At 35.1% G+C, this 19,521-nt stretch overlaps 2 protein-coding genes across 2 annotated transcripts in view; one reads left to right on the top strand and one right to left on the bottom strand.

The window, feature by feature from the left end:
• The first annotated feature begins 13,067 nt into the window (after nt 1-13,067).
• Nucleotides 13,068-13,668, top strand: LOC111382821 (polcalcin Ole e 3-like). Its single transcript, XM_023006864.1, has one exon. It carries the CDS (start codon nt 13,094-13,096, stop codon nt 13,493-13,495), a length of 402 nt encoding a protein of 133 aa, XP_022862632.1. The 5' UTR covers nt 13,068-13,093; the 3' UTR covers nt 13,496-13,668.
• Nucleotides 13,669-15,037: 1,369 nt separating this feature from the next.
• The window catches only part of LOC111382798 (probable serine/threonine-protein kinase PBL7), a 6,414-nt gene continuing 1,930 nt past the window's right edge, over nt 15,038-19,521 (bottom strand). Inside the window, exons 2-6 of the mRNA XM_023006838.1 lie at nt 19,237-19,494; nt 18,966-19,138; nt 18,437-18,516; nt 18,178-18,325; nt 15,038-15,639 (exon numbers count right to left, since the gene is read on the bottom strand). Of these exons, the coding sequence (XP_022862606.1) occupies nt 15,301-15,639; nt 18,178-18,325; nt 18,437-18,516; nt 18,966-19,138; nt 19,237-19,494 (998 nt within the window). The 3' untranslated portion in view covers nt 15,038-15,300. The remainder of the gene's footprint in view (nt 15,640-18,177; nt 18,326-18,436; nt 18,517-18,965; nt 19,139-19,236; nt 19,495-19,521) is intronic.

The raw sequence follows: 19,521 nt of genomic DNA, 5'->3' as shown, positions 1-19,521 counted from the left end.
GAGGAAAGCCTCAAGATCTTATCCACTAACTAGGCAATAATCAAGAAAGTGAAAGAGCTTAAACTAGAGAATAAACAGTTAGAGGCCCGTGTTAGTGATCTTACAGTAAGAATGAGATGTCCTCTAGGAGAGTAAGTGAGCTGACCATTGTGAATGAGAACTTAGCTATTCTGGTTAAACACCTTGAGAGTGAGCTAGAGTTGTCTAAATCTGAGTTACTTGCCTTTTCTAACAGTTCTGAAAGTCTAGATAATATTCTAGGAAAAGGCAAGCCGGCTGGTGATAAGGGAGGTCTAGGTTTTGATCTGAATGTTGCTAGTACATCACAGACCACCTTTGTTTGTGCTACTGACCAGCCAAACATTGTGACTAACCCCAAACCAAATATTGTGGGAACTTCAGGACGTAGGTCTACCAGACGTCATAGGACCTATCGACCTAGGAATAGAAATCAGCGTAAGCATATCACAGGTCCAAGACTTATCCCTACATGTTTTCACTGTGGAGAGTTAGGTCACATCCGCCCTAAGTGTCATCACTACCTGAACAATAGAAAAGAATTGAACTTGAAAAAGAACAAAAATCAGGTGTCTGTTGGTCAAATTGGATTCCTTACTGATCAAGTGAATCGTTTGATTCAACTGGTTATACAGCTGTCTGGAAACAATCCTCGCTCTAAACAGGTTTGGGTGAAGAAAAGCGATCTCCCAAATTTAGTTAAAGATCGTGGTGCTCTTAAAGGAAAGAGCACTTATATACCTACTTGATTAGGTATTTTTGATGCATGCTTGGCTCTTAATTGACAGATAGTTGTTGCATGCATCACATGTATATTGTTTGTTTTTGTTTTGTTGTTTTTCATGCATGTGCATATTCCCCTACAAGTTTTAGCGCATGCATGTTTATTTTTGTCTTTGTGTACTTGACTTTATTTTATTTTGTATGTGTAGCATTCATTTTAGGAAAAACGAAAAACACAAAAATATTGAAAATTTGAAAAAGACAAAAATAGTTGGTTATGGAAATTTCAACAGCATGACACATGACTTAGAGCTTGCACCTTGTATCATGTAGGAGCTAAAATTGATAAGTTGTAGAATAATTTCCATTGCTTGGTTAGGTCTAGTTGGATTAATATGTAAAAGTGTCTTCATGTACCATCTGCACTGCACACACTATGAATTCGTTAGTGAGACGCTACCGTGTGTGTGAGATTTAGGATGGCTGTCACATGTTGATAGGTGACTTTAAACATGAATTGACCAATTTCTGTAGACCTTAACCCAAAAATTTCCCCCAATTTTAAATGCTCATATCTTAATGTTCTTCTTCGGGGCCTATTTGACTCGAACAATTAAGCCTGTAAGGTCTCTTAAAACCTGGAGCCTATGGTCAATTGATTTGGGTTAACCAGCCTAAAACTCGTTACAGGGGTCATTTTAGTCATCTAATGGAGAAGAACCTGCACTTGAGATGAAAAATTAATGAGCTGGAGAAATGAGAAAATAGGATGAGCTGAAATACTTTGAAAATTTGAAAAACAAATAAGCTCATAGTAAGGGGGAGATAAGTAAAAATAATAAGTATAGGTCCTACTATGCGTTACATGTTTTGACTCTCATTAGTAGGAGAACATACTTATTAGCAGTGATTGGCATGTCCCTTCTCACAAAATTAAGGTTTGGAGTCCTACTTGCATTGGATCAGTGACACTTTACATACATGAGTCACTTATATAATTACTCCATTCTGGACTGAACTAAGTATATGGGGAGTTGTACTACTTGTTGATTTTGCTTTTGCTTGCTATCAATTGCATTTTTTATTATTATGTGTTATTGCTCGACTTGGCCTTAATGTATGTCCCTTCAGCATTTGTGACAAAAAGGGGGAGAGAAATATATAACTGAGGGGGAGAGAAAAAAAATAATGATTGAGCATACACATAGGAGAGCGATTGCATATGCATGCACATGACGTCACTGATTGTTATCACTTGCATTGCATTGCTATGTCTAGGGGTCGTTGGGGAGAGACATAGATACATTTTTCTACTGCATAAAAACATGAAAGCTTGCAGTAAAGGGGAGCGTTGCATTGCATTCGATATCACATCCATCTGTTTGAGTTTTGATGTTTAGTGGTGTTGGTGTTTTGATTGGTATCAATATCACGTCTTAAACTGTTATGTTGATTTGTGATTAAGAGCTTTAATTCATTTTTATATTTCCTATATCACGTGTTTTTACACTGGGTATCTGAGTTTGTGAATTTCATGAAATAGGTACACGAAAGAATGCAAGACTCAGTGATTGGGTTTACTGGGTAGTTTAGTTTTTAGTTGTCAAATCCTGACTTCATATGTAGAGTTTTATCACAGAATGCCAAAGGGGGAGTTTGTTAGGTCTAAAGGTGTAATTGGCGATTCTGTGGACAAAGGACTAAATTGTAAATTTGTAAAAGTCAGGGACTCAATTTTACAATGTTATAAAAGTTAGGGACTTATGGTACAATTTAGCAAAGCTAGATGGTAGGGGCTAGAGTTTGAGTGTTTGGTTCAAATCAAGGTCGCGGCGTTGGGCTGTTCGCCCTGCCACCACTCAAGCGAGAGGAAGCAGAATGGTCGTCCCTCACTCGCCGCTCGATGTTCGATCGAGCGAAGTGGCGTCGCTCGCTGTTCGCTCGCTTTTCATTTGAGCGGCGGTGTTATATGAAACATCGTATTTTCGATTTCTGGAAAGTTTGACACGGCCTAGGACTCCTAATTGCCCCCAACTATAAATACAAAAGTCGTGAACGTGAAAGAGAGATTGTCATATTGTGCTTCACATAAATATCATCTTCAATATTCTCTCAAGTGATCCAAGGCAGAACTGAACAAGGAATTCATCCATAAACACCTTGTGATTCGGGCAATCCACCATTGGGGAAAACATCACTATTTGTGAAGACAAAACACCTGAACTTCTTCATTTGTTGAGGAAGGGACTCTTTCATTGGGAGATTGAGAAAGGTGGACGACAAGCGCAGGAACTTGACAAGAACAGGAGGTTCTTAAAATTCCACTTGGTGATACAATCAGCTAGAGACCAGGAGGCTATATTGGTCAGCGGATTGGGCTGCAGGAGGTAGATAAGGAAGCTTGCAGGAGACTAGCAGTAGCTACGGCTGTAGATCGTGAGACTGGAACAGTGGGTCTAACTTGGTACGGAGTTTGGCATAACTTGTACTGGCTGGATTGGTATAGTGGAAACTACTGGCTTGGTCCTGAAATTTTACCCACGTTGGGGTTTCTCCGTCATCATATTGTAAGTTGGTGTTGTTACTGTTTTATTTACTTTACGCGAATCGACAATTCAACATAGGCTTAATTGGACGTGTATATTTAATCACCTAGACAACAATTAATTTGTGACTGGTTACAATTAATTGTATTAATTCCGCACGTAAAGTCAAACGGTAAATTAGAACGTAAACTTGGTAATGCTAAAATTTGAATTTGACATAGTAAAGCATTCCCGTGAATTTACAAGTGTTGTAGAACGTTCCTGAACTTTCAGGTACAATAATCTTTTAAGCAGTAAACTTGACTTTCTAACAGTCAAATCGACTATAAGTGAAAGAAAGGACAAATTTCATAGTTTAGGACCACTTGTGAAAGTAACCCTTCCTATGTTTGTGACTTTGAAAACTTGATGTCAACAAATTCATTGTCACCTGCTTGTCGAATCACCGCTTTTTCTCATCGGAACACCTTAAGAGCTACTTTACAGTGAAAATTATGATTAAGTAAAGGCAAGAGGATGAAGGACAACAATTTGACTAAAGTTTTCAATTTCACATGCTATTCTCAAGATTTTTTTAGGTATTTGTAGATTTCTTAAATTCATGGGCTTTTTAATTTTCTTACTCTTCTTAGATATGTGCCGTCTCGTCAATTGAAGACTCTATACATATATATGATTTTAGATAGTTCCATCTATAGCATGTGTCATTTTTCGATTGATCGGGTAATTATTTATACAATAATCTTTAGATCACCTTTGCCAAATGCTCACTAACTTTTCTTGCCACGTTTTGCCTTCCTTTTGCTGCCACATGACCAAGAGGATAATTACTTATTTCCTTTAAGGTGATGAGATACTTAAGTATTGATAAGTGTAATTTTTTACTAATCCAAGCCGCCAAAAGTGGACGTTTGGTTTATGATTATTTTATGAGGACGAGGAAATTGTGAAAATGAATGCATCTTGATTAAGAAAAAAAAAAGAAAAAAGAAAAAAAACTGAACTTGGACAAATTTTAGAATTCAGGGATCAACGTATCAAGTTTGAAATTTGAAGGGCTTGAAGTGCAATATTGGAAGACTTAGGTTGAACCAAAAATTGAATTTAAAGACTGAATTTCACAATGATTAAAAGATTGAACATTGCAAGACTTTTATATGGAGGCCAGATTCAACCCTCTTACTTCAAATGAACTTCTATATTAGATAGAATCTGGGGCTCGATTTTAGATTTAATGTGAAGACTATAAATTTTTTTTATTCATTCTTTTAGAGGAAACACAATTCAAAGAGAAAGCACAAATAATTCAAGATTAGAAAAAGTAAGTGAAGGAGAAAATTCAAGAATTTAAGGTTTCAAGATTAAGGCTAAAAAAAAAAGGTTTCTTGGTCGTCGATTTTTCTTGGTCTTTATTTCAAAATCCAGTGATGCGCTCAATTCCTTTCTCGTATTTTTCATCCCTCGTCATGTGTAACTAAATTCATAGTTGGGACAAATGATGTAACCTAATGTGATCCTTTAATTCCAATTTTCAAGATTCTCGTATTTAAGTTTTTTCATGTGATTATTGTACTTATAGTTCATAGTGCTATGAAATAATTGGCCATTATTATATTTAATTGTGAATTAGTAACGAACCGAGTGGTAAGTTCAAAATTTAGACCATATAGTAAAATTCAACAATTTGGATAGAAGATACACTTTTATGTCTGTCGCATTAAATAATTAAATTCTTGAGAGCTTGCATACACTTCTGTTTGGTGAAAATTAAAATTTAGATTTTAATCTAAATCAAAGTCAACAATTTCAACCACATATTTCATGGATTTCACAACCTTTCAACCCCATATTTCATCAACTTCTATCCAAATCTACTAAAAAATTGATTATAATACCCACAAAATATGGACGAGGCTTATTCAGATTCACATAGAGACATAGTAAATTAACTTAGATAGGGATTAATCTGAAATTGAGAGATGTAATTAATTGATTTAGAAGAATCGACCGAATACAACATTATTAATGTATCATAACAATCAAGATTAAAAGTGATAACTATGGTGAAATGACTCGTTCTAATATTTCCCCTTCTACGTAAAAACACTAATTTGAGCTAAATGTGCACTTCTAACTCGCTTTATTAGAACTAGAGTATTTAGGAACTTTATTGATGAGGTTCAATCATTTTTATTCAACTAGGAGTTTGGTGATAAGACATGAAATATCGTGTTTTTCATTCATTAATACTTGCACTTTTGTAATTAATTGATATCTACATGTACTTAGTACCCCTATATTTTGATTTAGATTGCAATTGGATGGAAACCGTGAAAGTTGGAAGAAAATAGCGAAAAATGACCAAAATGGAAGCAAGTAAAAGTTCAGGGAACAAGTTGTAAATAATCCATAGATGAGATGGATGATGGAATGAAGATTCAAGAGTGTTAGGGGTCAATCGGATGAGGAAATAAGTCAAAGAGATGAAATATAGTCGAAACGTCATCACATATCAACTTTCAGGCAAAAGAAGTTACGCTTCAGATTTCTAGCCTCTGTTTGAGATCCATTTTTAGTATAGTAAATGTGCGAATCGGAAAAATTCTATCTATAGAAAAATGGTGCTCCTTTTCTTTAGCTTTTTAATACAATTTGAATCACCTCAATTAGATATCGAAAGAGAAAGTTAGACCAAAATACTGAAAGCTGTGAGATCACCTCAATTGATCGAAGGAGACGAAGCCTTGGAACAATAGATCCACCTTGTTTTCTTAGTTTAATTCATATACTTTGGTATTAAATATTCTTTTGTATGTATTTTATGATTGTTGAGCTCAATTGCCAGGATGCACACAGTTTGTTATTTTCTATAATCTATAAGCTAATTGTTCAAATACGTAATTGCTTGATTGAATTAACTTGTAAAGCAACTAGGATTAGTAATTTGCTACTTTGAAAATTATTAAATCTTAGGAAGAATATTTGTCTAGTTTAATTGCAACCACGTGTACTTATGTTATCTAATTCGTTGATTGCCATATTTCATAAAGCAGTTATTGAATTAAATCTTCGCGCTTGTCTAGGATTGTTTGATAATTAGGATTAATTAGATCTGTTGTTTCTAATTAATTAAAACTAAGGAGAAATATGAAATCGTTTCGAATGGGAAATTATTTTCCTCAATTAATGCTAAAATTGTGAATTGATGATTATTTGTGGATCAATGATTGTTTATAAATTTCCAATAGTGGATGTTGATTTAGATCAAGGTTTGTTTTATTGATTTCATCCAATTTATTGATTTGCATTTATATTAGTTGTTCTTCTTAAGAATTAATTGATTCAAAATCAAAACCCCAATTTTAGTTAATCTAGCATAGAAAATAAACTAATTACTCTTCGTGGGATCGACCCTTACTTCCGTTACTACATTAATTTAAAGAAGTATAAGTTCTAATTTGGATTGTCTACGATAGCACACACCATTTGGAATAGTAAATCATTGGTTATATAATAGTCTATGTAAGCATGATGTTTCAAACTCTTAGATCTAGTATATTACTTATTTACAATATCCTACAATTGATACAAATATTTCCAACAAGTTCTTGATATTGTTGTCGGAGACTATTTCTACTTGATTTTAATTTTTATTATTTTTGGCTTCTATTTGATAATTATTTATTCATGGGTGAAAAAGGTGTTAACTGTTGTTCCATTAACAAGCTCATAATCTTGAATCGTTCTACTCTGAGATTGAACACACCTTCAGACAAAGATGCAAAAAAACACGACCAAAAACAGGAAATTTGTTTGGTGGACTAGCAAGTTAGATTGCCCATTGTGCAAGAAGTAGCTCTACTAGCAGCTCTCCAAATTCAAATAATGCAACCACAAAAAGCTAATGAAGGAAAATTACCAGTTGCACATTTACTAAATCTAGCAGTAGCCCGAGTGCTAAAACATCTTATATCCAGACTTTCGGCCACTGATGCTCATATTGCAGCTCTAATGAATCAATATTAATTGTTGGTAAAAGCTCAAGGTACATTCGGTGAATAGAGTGCATACAAATCCAAGTCTGTGAAAACTGTGGGGTAAATCATTTTACTTAATAGTGTATGCTGTTGGTCACTCTAGATGAACGAGTAAACTTTGCCCTAAATGATTTATGTCCGCAATACAACCTATATTCACAAACTTACAGTCTGAAATGGAAATAGATCTCAAATTTGAGGTAATTTGACAATTAACACTGGTAATTATAATATCCATCAACAAGAGAAAGACAAAGTTTAGGGTGTACATTCTACCAATAAATGCAGAAAACTGTTAAGTTTCTTCAAAATAATGAAATAAATTATAAAAATCAATAGACATCTATCAAGAATTTGGAGGTTCAGGTTGGTCAAATGGCATTGACACTTTCAGAATTTATGCCGGGTACTTTTCCCAACAATATAGTGCCTAATCTAAAAGAGCAACTACACGATATAACTACCAGAACTGGTTACATCTATCAAAGCTTTATGTAAACCAACAAATGAGAAGTGACGAACATGAGTTTATTGATGAAGACAAATTTGTACTGAAATATTTTAGATACAACTTCGTGTCTCCCTGGACGGGAAATGGTGTCTTTATTGCTCCAGTGATCCTATAAAAAGAAGACTGGGGTTTCCTCTCCTGCTTTACCTCCGGCATGTAAATTAGTAATTCTTTGTAGGTGAAGAATTTAAAGAACAATGAGAGAATGACAGGAGAAAATATTTTTGGGAAAGAAAAATGTCTCCCATACCTAGCACGCTTATAAGGTATTTATAGGTGCTTGGCACCATGTAATGACCAAAAGGTTATCATCCACGTGTATAATGCAGCACGCCCACACACTAGGCAGTTTTCACCAACTTGCTTGTCATAATTTTTCGATCTAAAAGATTATTCTACGCTAATCATCATCTTCTAGCCAAGAACATTCTAAATCATCCTCTCGGAAGTCAAGTGGGGTGAGAGTGGATATGAGAGAGAGAATAGAAGGGGATCGATCGACTCATCGAAAGATAGGTTGGTCTGGCTGGTCGGTCGACAAACTGCACTGACCAACCAGGTCGATCTACCAGACCAGTAGGTCAGTCAACCGACCTTGCAGGTCGATTGGTCGACCAACAAATATGGAGGGGTCGATCGATCCCCTCAAGTTGTTGATAGTCTCGAAATCGGAAGGGACCCGACAAGGAGGGCAGTAGTCCTTGATCTCCCAAAGGGACCTAGTTCTTATAATTGCCTGACCAAGTTAGATCAACTGCTTAATAGGTACACGCGTGTTGACGATATGTATATAGAGCCCCTAGGCCCAAAGAAGAGCTTCACAGGCAAGATCTTCATGAGATTACCATATACAAAGATTGTTTTGATGGAGGTTTGAGATTTCCTCTTCATAATTTCTTTGCCTCAATCTTCAACAAACTTTATCTTACCCCAAGTCAAATAAATCCCAATGCATTGAGGAAAGCGATATACTTCTTGTACCGTTGTCTTAGTGAAAAGATTGTGCCCTCCATGGAGTTGTTTAGGTGTGTGTTCGAGTTGCATGGTTTACCCTGGTATAATGTCTTCTTCCATTTTAATACCAGGGTTCATCCTCGTATCCCTAAGTATAGAAATTCTAATAGTGGGTAAAATCTCGATTCTTCTTCATTCAGCCTTTCAAAGGTCGATTTCCATTCAATACTTATTGGAAAATTCCCCAAATTCGCCTTTTCAATAGTCATGTTGAGCCTACTCCTCTTTTGAGTTCTCAAATTCAAAAACTAACTCGCATACCACCCCTTACACCCCTCCTATATAAAGTTTTAACAATAAGGAAGATGTTGACATAAGGAATTGGTCAACCTATTGGTAGGTCCTTATTTATAGCTCTTATTTTCGTATTATGTGTTGCCTTTTGTACTTGATCAACTTGGTTATATGTATGCAGGTAGGCTCGAAGAAACAGGCTGAGCTCCAAAATGGGACGTCGAATGAAGCCCAAGCAGGCTCATGTGGCTCGACGAGCCACACGGACCGACTCGTGTGACGGGCTAAGAATGACCCGTGACAATTTTGGCTCGACCTGAGCCTAATTAAAGCAAAAAAAAAAAAAAAACTAAATTTTTAAAGTTCGAAAAATAAAAAAAAATTAAAAAAAAATTAGTTAAGGAAACTATAAAGCTATCTTTAAAAGACAACTTTATAACTGCCATGCCCATTTTACAAGGCAGCAGTAGCTGCATTTTGTGGCTCTACCTTTCGGCCCTTCCCCTAACAAATTTGAATTTCAAATTTGAAAAAAAAGGCAGATTTTTTTGTCTATAAATACGGGGTGAATTTTGAAATTTCAGATCAATTTATTTCTATCAATCTTAATTTGCATTATTACTGTAATATAGATTCAAGTTTAAACTTCAATTTCTTCATTCTCACTTCTCATATAACATTTCAATTTCTTTCACTCTAAAATCTAATATTCAGTATTTATTACTGTACTAGTTATAATGGATTTTACTAGTAATGAGGTTAATCAGTTTAAGGGTAACTCGAGTACTCCATCCGACTACGATGCATGTCAAAATATTCCAATTGATTTGTAGGATATTGAATAGGAAAAAGTACTCGAGACTAAAAGGTCGAAAAAAGAATCTTTGAATTGTTAGCAACATATGACATGTAAAAAGTTGGTGTTCAAAACGGAGTAGATATTTGAAAAGCATGTTACAATTACTTTTACAAAGAACTTAGTTGGAAGCCCGGCTCGAGCACAATGCATTTGAATAGACATGTATTAAGGAGTTACAAAGCGAAACCAATCGATCTCGACCCGAAACAGTTTGACGATTCTGGTTATACTCTTTCCATCTTTGTATATTCATAGGAAAGAATTCGTGAAGGAATGGCTGCATACGTGACGGTAGCAGAGATGCCGCTTACGATGATAAACTCAGGGTCCCAAGCCCCAAAAAATGAAGAGGGTTGTAAGTTGTAACTTTTATTTAATTTGTCATTTGTACAAATTATGAAATTTTGTAAGTTGTAACTTTTATTTAATTTGTAATTCATATAAATGATGAAAATTTTAAATTATTTTTAAAAATGTTAGATTTGTAATGCGATTAAACATTTTAAAAATATTCAGCTATAACTATTTTAATATATCGAGAGAGTTTGATTGAAGTAGATATTTGAGAATATAATTTACTTCTATTTGGTTTGGCTAAAGATAAAAATTTTAGTAATTTTTTATAAAAGTTCATAAAATCTGTGATTAAAAAGTTGATCCCGTAAATATATGGTTAAAAATGGATTTAAGTAAAAATGAATTTTAAAAAATTGGGACGAAACATGAATTTTTAAAAACTGGGACGAAACATGAACTTTATGAAAAGTAATTTTTTTGAAAAATATGTCATTAAAAATTTGGTAAAAAATTGTCATGAAAAAAAAAAACGAGCAGGCCTAGCTCGGGATCGACTCGACTCATTAAGGCCCGAGCTTTTGCTCGGCTCAGGCTCAAAAAAAGCCCATTACATTTTACTCGAGCCAAACTTGAGCCGGCTCGGTTCAACTCGTTGACATCCCTATATGCAGGTATGGACTTTGATTTCAAAGAAGTTTTGAGCTCGCCACTTGAGCTTGATCATAAGAGTGATGAGGGGTTGTCCCATGCTCTTCCCCAAAAAGAGAAAAGTCACAAGCAAGAAAAAAGAAAAAGACACCAATAGGAGATCTCCTTGGAAATTGGAGGAGCCCACAGGAGGCTTCCCACCGTATGAAGTGTGAGGGAAAAACTCGAGTCCTGAAGAAGTCAGGTTTGAGAGTGATAGTTCTTCACTTCCAGATCTTAGGCTTCCTCCGACCCGAGTTGTGCGTAAAGTTGATATGGTCGATGCTTCATTATATCTGATCAAGCTAAAGCTTTGTCTAGGCTTAGAGTGGATGATATAGAAAGGGTCTTTGCAGTTTACAATGGAAGGGTATTCTTCTTGCTCTATTCCTTCGTTTTCATTTATATTCAAACCTCTAAGTTCGCGTGACGATTGTATTTTTTTTTTTCATATTTGCTTGACTGGTTTCAATGATGCAAACTTCACTTGTTGGGGCGAATCGCCTTCTAACTAATGAGTTAAAAGCTCTTGAGGAAGACAAGGACAAAGAAGTGAACAACTTCAAGAATGACAATTTAGCCTTAAAGAAATCTCTCGATGTCGAGGAGGCTCAGAAGAAGGAGATGGAGTCTCGAATCAATGAACAAGAGAATGAAATTGATAACTTGTGCTCCTTCTTAGCTCGTGCTCAAATCGATGCAGTAGATCAATACAAGCCTCTTCGGAATATGTTAAAGACATGACTGACTACGAGGTAAAAACAATGGTGGCCTCTATCGCTCTTACTAAAGAATGGGTGGCTGCCGAGTATCCATCCATTGATTCCTCTAAATACAATCAATTTCTGACGCAAGTATAGATAAAAGAAAAAGCAGCTAAGCAAATCAAGACATTTGGAAGCACTAGAGTGCCACAGAGAGGAAGTGGGGGGAGTTCGCACCTAGAGTGACTTTAGTTTTTCAATATTTGCTTGCGTTTTTCATTGTTATCCCTTTTTGTCATTTAACTACTCTATAGTTTTTCTTGGTCCAAAATGTGGACTAGATGTTACGTTTTGCATCTATAATGGTTGATTTCATTTTCAAAAAATGACTCTAGTATAACATGCGTTTAATTTTCTTCCCCCTCCATTCTTTTGACAGTAAAATAGTTGATGGTGTAGCAGCCAACAAGCGCGCGACGAATCTCATGGTGGTCGACCGTCAACTGCTGTGCGTCCGGCTGAGGTGCGATCAATCATTATATGGCTCATGTGCACACAAGCCAACCTCTATGCAGGTCAATATAATTTCTATTTTAAATAGCAAAATGACCATCGTTTGGTCTATTGCTCGTTGAGCAGTCTTTTAGATACTTTTGTAGTTAGAGTTCGAGGTCTAATATTTACAAGTCATAACCATTTTTGTCTTTGAAAGCTCACCATTAGGCCGTGTAATGATTTCGAGCTAACCAGTTTTTGGTTTTGTCACTCACCATTTTTCTTTAGGCAATTTGGAAGTGTAGAGCACAAGGTGTAGCGATTTTGAACCTTAACCATTTTATAATTTGAAGGCTCACCGCCAAATCGTAGAGTGATTTTGAGCTAATCAATTTTTTTATTTTGTTGCTCACCAAGAGCAAGATGTCTAGTGATTTTGGTCTTTAACCATTTTCTTGATCTTAAAAGCTTACCATCAACCGTAGAGCAATTTCGAGCTAACCAATTTTTTTGGTTTTGTTACTCATCACTATCCATTGAACATCTTTGGTGCGTAGAACACAATGTATGGTGATTTCGACCTTTAACCATGTTTGGTTGACCGTTCACATGAAGTTCTATCTTTTATTCTCAAAAGTAATTTAGGTATTAACAATTTGTATTTGTTTTATTTATCACACTAATGGATCTAAGCGTCAAGGGTAGGATAAGTTATTTAAAATTTGAAATAGGAGAGGTTGGTGGAATTTTCTTAATGTAAAGGGTGTCTTTGTTAGTTTGAGTTAGTTGAGGGGTGTATCTGACATTCATTTAAATTTTACAGTGGCATTTTTTTTTCCTGAGGCGTAAATCTTGCATCTTGCCGCCTGTTAAGGTAAGGATTACTCGAATGCGAAAAACTTCGTTTCTACATTCTCCTGTTAGAAATAGGATCGACGAGCGATTCAAAAGGAACTAAAGTTACAAATATGCCTTGTTCAAACCGAGTAACAAGGATGACCGTATCCCTTCGGCAAAACATTCTCATTATAAGCCAATCTATACACAGTTCCATTCCCAATATCCCAACAAAATTTGCAAACAAACACTCACCAACAACATTAGAACCATTAACAATGGGTGATAATCCACAGGATGTAGCCGACCGCGAAAAAGTATTCAAGCGTTTCGATGCAAATGGGGATGGAAAAATTTCGGCATCGGAATTGGGCGAGGCATTGAAAATGCTCGGTTCTGTTACACCGGAAGAAATCCAACGGATGATGGCTGAAATTGATACTGATGGTGACGGATTCATTTCTCACGAAGAGTTTACGAATTTCGCTCGAGCCAACAGGGGACTAGTGAAGGATGTGGCCAAGATATTCTAGTTTGTGCATCTAAAAATGCCGCCGGATTTATTCGCAACTTCTTTTTTCAAGTAAACTTTCCATGAAATATGTGTTCTTCTGAAATTTCTTATACAAATTGCTATGTAATTAAACTGTAATCGTCATTTTGCTTCATGACTTCAATATATAGTTATTAATTGAATGTTTTGTTTGAAAAGTTTCTTACGCAAAAAACCTTTTATCTGTATCCAATAGTGAGATGAATAATACTATCTAACATCCGGTGACGAACACAGAGATTTTGAGTTAAGGGACACGATCAAACTTTCAAAAAAGTTGTGAGGAATTTTACATTCGAAAATTTATATCCAAAAATAAAAAAAGTTGTGAGGAATTTTACATTCGAAAATTTATATCCAAAAAAAAAAAAAAATCATACTCCACGTAAATTTACATAAGGTATGACTTTGTCGGATGTAAAAATTTGAAAATTTTCGATATCGTACACCATGTAAAATTTCCTAATAATATGCTGTAAATTATTTTAAGAAATTTATCGCACAAAAAATCAATGTTTACGAAATAATTGAAAAAATTTAAAGAAAATACGAGTTAGACATATCTTTAAGTTTCACGTTTGACGTGCCTTTAACTATTTCCAATATTTATTTGGACCATCCGATATGTCTATGATGTAGTTCTCGTAAATAAGTTTCGAGATGACTTAAACGATTTGTGGATTCAACTAACGTATGATCGTCAAATCATTCTTAAAATTAACATGTTATCAAAATTCTCGAAATACTAATTTGAAAATGGCCTACTTACACAAACCATAACATTTGCTACGATTGATCATCTTGCGCCCCATTAACGACGTAAAAAATTAGATTGTCAACACTTTGAAATGGTATTAAGAATTTCAACTTTATTTGACATCCCTAGTTATTTCAAAATTTGAGACCAAAAAAATAAAATAAAATAAAATAAAGTTTGCCCAAAAGTCTAGGGGTCAAATGACCCCCAAGCCACCCCAGCTAATAAAAATGGTTTTAGAATACTAATTTAGATGGTCATAATTGATATATTCAATTAAATGAACCATATAATATTACATTAAACTGAATATATCATTTAATGTCATACATTTGCCATTTACACTGGTGCGTGACACCAATAGTATTAAAAACATTACTATATTGATTATTTGTAGAGGTCCACAAGCCACGTGGGTGTGTGGGCCCCTGGCAGCCAGCCTGGCATGTGTCAACTAACGTTCCCACAACCGGATTATATTATAAGTGTGAAACTCGATGCAACCACCTCTAATCCACTCTATCTAAAGTCATCTACATGCATGTCCTCGACAGTTTATAAAAGACTTAAACCAACACATTGAACTGCAAAAGAAAATAGATCGAATGAAATCAGAAAAACCCACAAAAATGTAATCATTTTTTCGTTTTTGGCGAAGAAAGCCCAATGCAAGGCAACATCCAAGTACTTCAGAAGCAAGAGATATTTCGACAAGCCTGAGAAATAGATAATGCACGAAAAATAACGGAATGAAGCCCCGTAAAATGTAAACCTCTAATTTGAAATGAATAGTTTGAATTCCGAATGTTAAAACATCTTTTACAAATTATATCTGCAAGTTTAGTCGAGAAAAGAATTTGGACAAGGACATGCAGATCTATAAGCACAATAACTCATCAGGCTATTGTTTCAATATACAAAATCGAACTTTTTGGATCTAAGCCTAAAAATTCTTTCTTTAACCAGTACCTAAATTGAATACAAAAAGAAAAGAAGAAAGGAACATCAGTTACAAAAGGATTGGTGTATCACCAGGAGTAGAGTTGATCTTCGTCATCAAACTTGATGCCTAGCACGGCCGAGGCTAAATGAGTTTTCATTTCACTTCTAGTCTGCTCAAATTGAGGGTAACAATCGATTACACTGCTGTTACCTGGCATAACCTTCTTGTTGATTAAGCAATTGTATTCTCTTCCCTTGAGTATGGCTATGATCTCGCCCATTTCAGGCCTACGTGATTCTTTACTCTGTAAGCAAGCAGCAGCGGCTTGAACCATCTGAGCTATCTGATTGGAATTCTTTGTAGTGAATCTTAGGCGTGGATCAAGCAATTTTTCAACGGCTCCTTGCTGCAATAGCGGCTTTGCCTGAAAAGGTAGAGCGCGGTTCATTGATCTTTGAAACACATGTCACATAAGAATGAATCTTCCGGCAATCAAAACGTCTTATAAAATGGGATAAGAGGTGGAGATCCATTAGTATCTGTGTATCAATTAGTTTTAGTCTATAAATTTTAATATGATATTAGACCTAAAACTTCTTTAGTAGTCAACTTACATTTTCCTGTTTAGTCATCTCCCAGAAAAATAGGAAAAAGAAAGATTTTCAGGAATTCATGACCAAAGCCGCAGCTCCCACTATGTCAAACAAAAAAACTTCTATTTCTGCTCCTCCTTCGATGACTCAGCTCACAGAACTTCTAATGTCTGAAGAATCTAAAAAACTGAAATCTAACACAATATTAGAAGTACAGTCGTGCGACTTTGATCCAAATCCTTCTTCAAGAACCTTTCCTTTGCATTCATTGTCTCAATTCTCTTCAATTTATAGTTTCTAACATGGTATCATAGAAAAACAAGTTTTGAATGCTATTTCAGTCTATAGTTACTGAAAGATTAAATAGCATTCTAATCAATTAAATTCTGTTCAAGAAACCTTACTTGCAAACAATGAAATGATAATTTCAAGATCTTCGAACTTGAATCCACTTGCAAATTTCCACTCTTAATTTTGAATTTTGTAGCACTCCAATGTCCTAGAACTCAATCACAATGTAAGGAGTTCTTTGTCACAATTTAAGTGCAAGGTTTTGTGAGATATCTACCAAATGGTGGTTTTTGGTCCTACTCTATTTTGGTGTATTTTCATGCACGAAAATCACTCATTTTCAGCCATTATTATGCTTCTTTAATGCAATAAGAGCCAAGAGAAATAGAGGGAAGTTGAGGATTTGAATTCAAAGTTCAAACCCCATTCAAAGTATAAGAAATGAGTCAACCCACATGGCAACCAGCATCCATTCTTCAACATGTCGTCGTTTTGATCCAACCTTAGAAGAATTATATTTTTTCCATCTTATCTCGAAATTAAGCATGGCATATATACGGTGGGAAAGCTCATGGAAAATACTTTCTAACCGTATCAATTATGTGGCCCGATATTTAGAATACAGAATGAGATTATCTTTTAAAATTTCAGTTTTTGCAATAGGAATGAAATCACAAAATACACTTTAAAATATTTGTGAATTTATCCATTGTAATTTGAGAACTGCCATCTCAAGCTTTAATATAAATTGCATACATGCACTTTTCATCATACTGAACATTTTCAGCGTGTGGCCAAAAAAAATATATATATATACTGTTATGGCAATGATACACACACTACAAAGTAAAACCATATAGAAACCTTACTTGATTTTAAAGATATTCCAAGAAAACTAAGCTTGAATCAATTGCCTTCTTTTCAACAAGATTGGAGCACCCCTTTTGGTCTAAACTTAGTCACAATTAAAAGAGCTCGTTTCTCACAATGCAAGGGCCAACTTTTGGATGAATTTATTGATTAACAAGTCTACTCATTTAGTCTCTATTTCATACATTAATTTTCTGTTCTTTTTTATATGTTCACGTAACTCTCATTGGCAAGAAATATATGGAGGATCATTTTCTTTGATATTCAAACATGAACTCCATCCTCCAAAGTCCGACCCATTTCTATATTATATGGGTCTGGTCAACCCACATGGGTGACCAGCTGATTTCCAATGGTTTTTAAAAGTAATGATGTCAATGAAAATTAACAAATATTACAAACTGGAGCAATGGATGCAATATGCGTTCACTTCATCCAAGATATAGAAGTCTCCAAAAGAATAATGAGTACAAATATTTGTGTACAACGTCATATCAACCCTGTTTGATCCAAAATTATTGGTTGATTAATTTACAAGGTCCTAGGACTAATGCATTTGATAAATTCAGCACAAAGAAATAACATATTTACATGCATATGCCATTTCTAGTAACAGACAGATAATCTAATCAACAGCCTAGTTATTGAGGTCCCACCAATATCAAGAGAGTGCCAAAAATACATCGTACCCTAAAAACTAACTTAGACATTTTCCCGAGCTTCAATATCTTTGACAACCATCTGGCACTGCTGCTACATTTGGAATGGTCTAATGCCCCTAGTAATACTAATGTAATTCAATTGTGAGCATAAAAATATATTGAGCAGTTAACAGAATTTTTTTCCTTAAAAAAGAAGAGATTAACGAAAATATAGTTTCGCTAATACTAACAATAAGATCTGTCATAGAAATGGATTGGTATAATCACATTATTAGATAGTTCACAAGTTGTTCAGAGTTTTGACCTATCTTATTAGAAACTGGTCAAAAAAGTATTCTATCAAGTATATGCATTTTAATGTAGTTGTGCATAATAGAATACAAAAATATNATCTTATTAGAAACTGGTCAAAAAAGTATTCTATCAAGTATATGCATTTTAATGTAGTTGTGCATAATAGAATACAAAAATATGAATGATGACTTAACTATCTAAGAAATAGACAAAACCTAGGCAAATTAGGTATAAACTAGATCAATAACCTACCCATGAGACCAAGTTTTCTTCACCAGGTCCTCTTTTTGCCTCAATTGGCTTCTGGCCAGATATTAGTTCCAAGAGGACAACCCCAAAGGCGTAAACATCAGTTTTATCAGATACCTTGCCGTGCAGAAAATATTCAGGAGCCAAGTACCTGTCCATGAGATTGAGGAAATAGGGACATAAGTGACCATTCAGGAAGAAACATCAGAATATAATGTATTCTTCTACAATGAAAGTCAAGGTTTCTAAATTAAGATCATACCCAAATGTTCCTTTGACAGTTTTGCAGAGAAACGGCACAGAAGGCAATGGAGTCCATGTAGCCAATCCAAAGTCATGCAACTGCATACATCACAAATATAGATTATGACAGAAAAATTGAGGATGAGACAAATGTTATTGTAGATATTTTTATGAATTACGCCCTAATCCCTTCTTTCAAGGCAATATTAAAAACAGAAAATAAAAAATAAAAATGAGCAAAGTATACACAAAATTATGGTGGTTCACTCTAATGTCCACTTGTCAATGCATGTTTTTACTATAATGGAGAAGAATGCAAATTTTTGTCATGATTTCTCAAACAAAACGTGTAACATCTAACATGTCCTTCATATACTAGGAATATTAGGGAAACCTAATGTGTATATGGACTAACCCAATAAACTAACAGTTGAGGGGGATAAGTGTACAAAATAATTAGGCTCCACATAGTCTATGAGTTATGGATAGTATGGTTGTTAAATCTGTTTCAAGTACATAAGGCAATTCAAGAAAATGTTCTTCTACACCTTAGGTGCCTTCTTGGAAGAAAGAAGGATATTTGAGGGCTTGATATCCCTATGAACAACACATCTTTCAGTTCCACTATGCAAGTATCCAATTGCCTCCGCAACTCCTACAGCAATCTTATGCCTGGCCCACCACGGAGGCGCTCGACCAGCTTTCCCTCCCGTCTTTTTCCCTGCACATCAACAATGCATCTGACTCGCTCACAAACTTCGATATAAATGAACAAACTACACCCTTATTTAACAAAAATTAAGAATAAACAAATAGTACCATGCAAAAATCGTTCTAAGCTTCCACCGGAAACATACTTGTAGACTAGAAACAAGCCTTCCTCAGGATCAGTACAGTATCCCACCAGAGGAACAATATACTGGTTATGCAGAGAACTAGCAATCATCAATTCCCTACAAAATGCCTTTGGTGACTCTTTATCTTCCTTATCCAACCGCTTAATTGCCACTGCAGTGCTCAGAAACCCTACTCTTCCTCTAAACACACAACTTAATGCCTCTCTTCCCAATACTCTACCTGTGATTTCAACAAATTAATTTCAAA

The sequence above is a fragment of the Olea europaea genome, unplaced genomic scaffold (assembly GCF_002742605.1).
Source record: "Olea europaea var. sylvestris unplaced genomic scaffold, O_europaea_v1 scaffold256, whole genome shotgun sequence".
NCBI lineage: Eukaryota > Viridiplantae > Streptophyta > Magnoliopsida > Lamiales > Oleaceae > Olea > Olea europaea.
The sequence above is the reverse complement of the archived record's forward strand: the minus strand, read 5'-3'. Positions and strand labels throughout refer to the sequence as shown.

Bases quoted from the DNA above. Each gene is read 5' to 3' on its own strand.
- LOC111382821 (XM_023006864.1), top strand. From the start codon at position 13,094: ATGCCTTGTTCAAACCGAGTAACAAGGATGACCGTATCCCTTCGGCAA.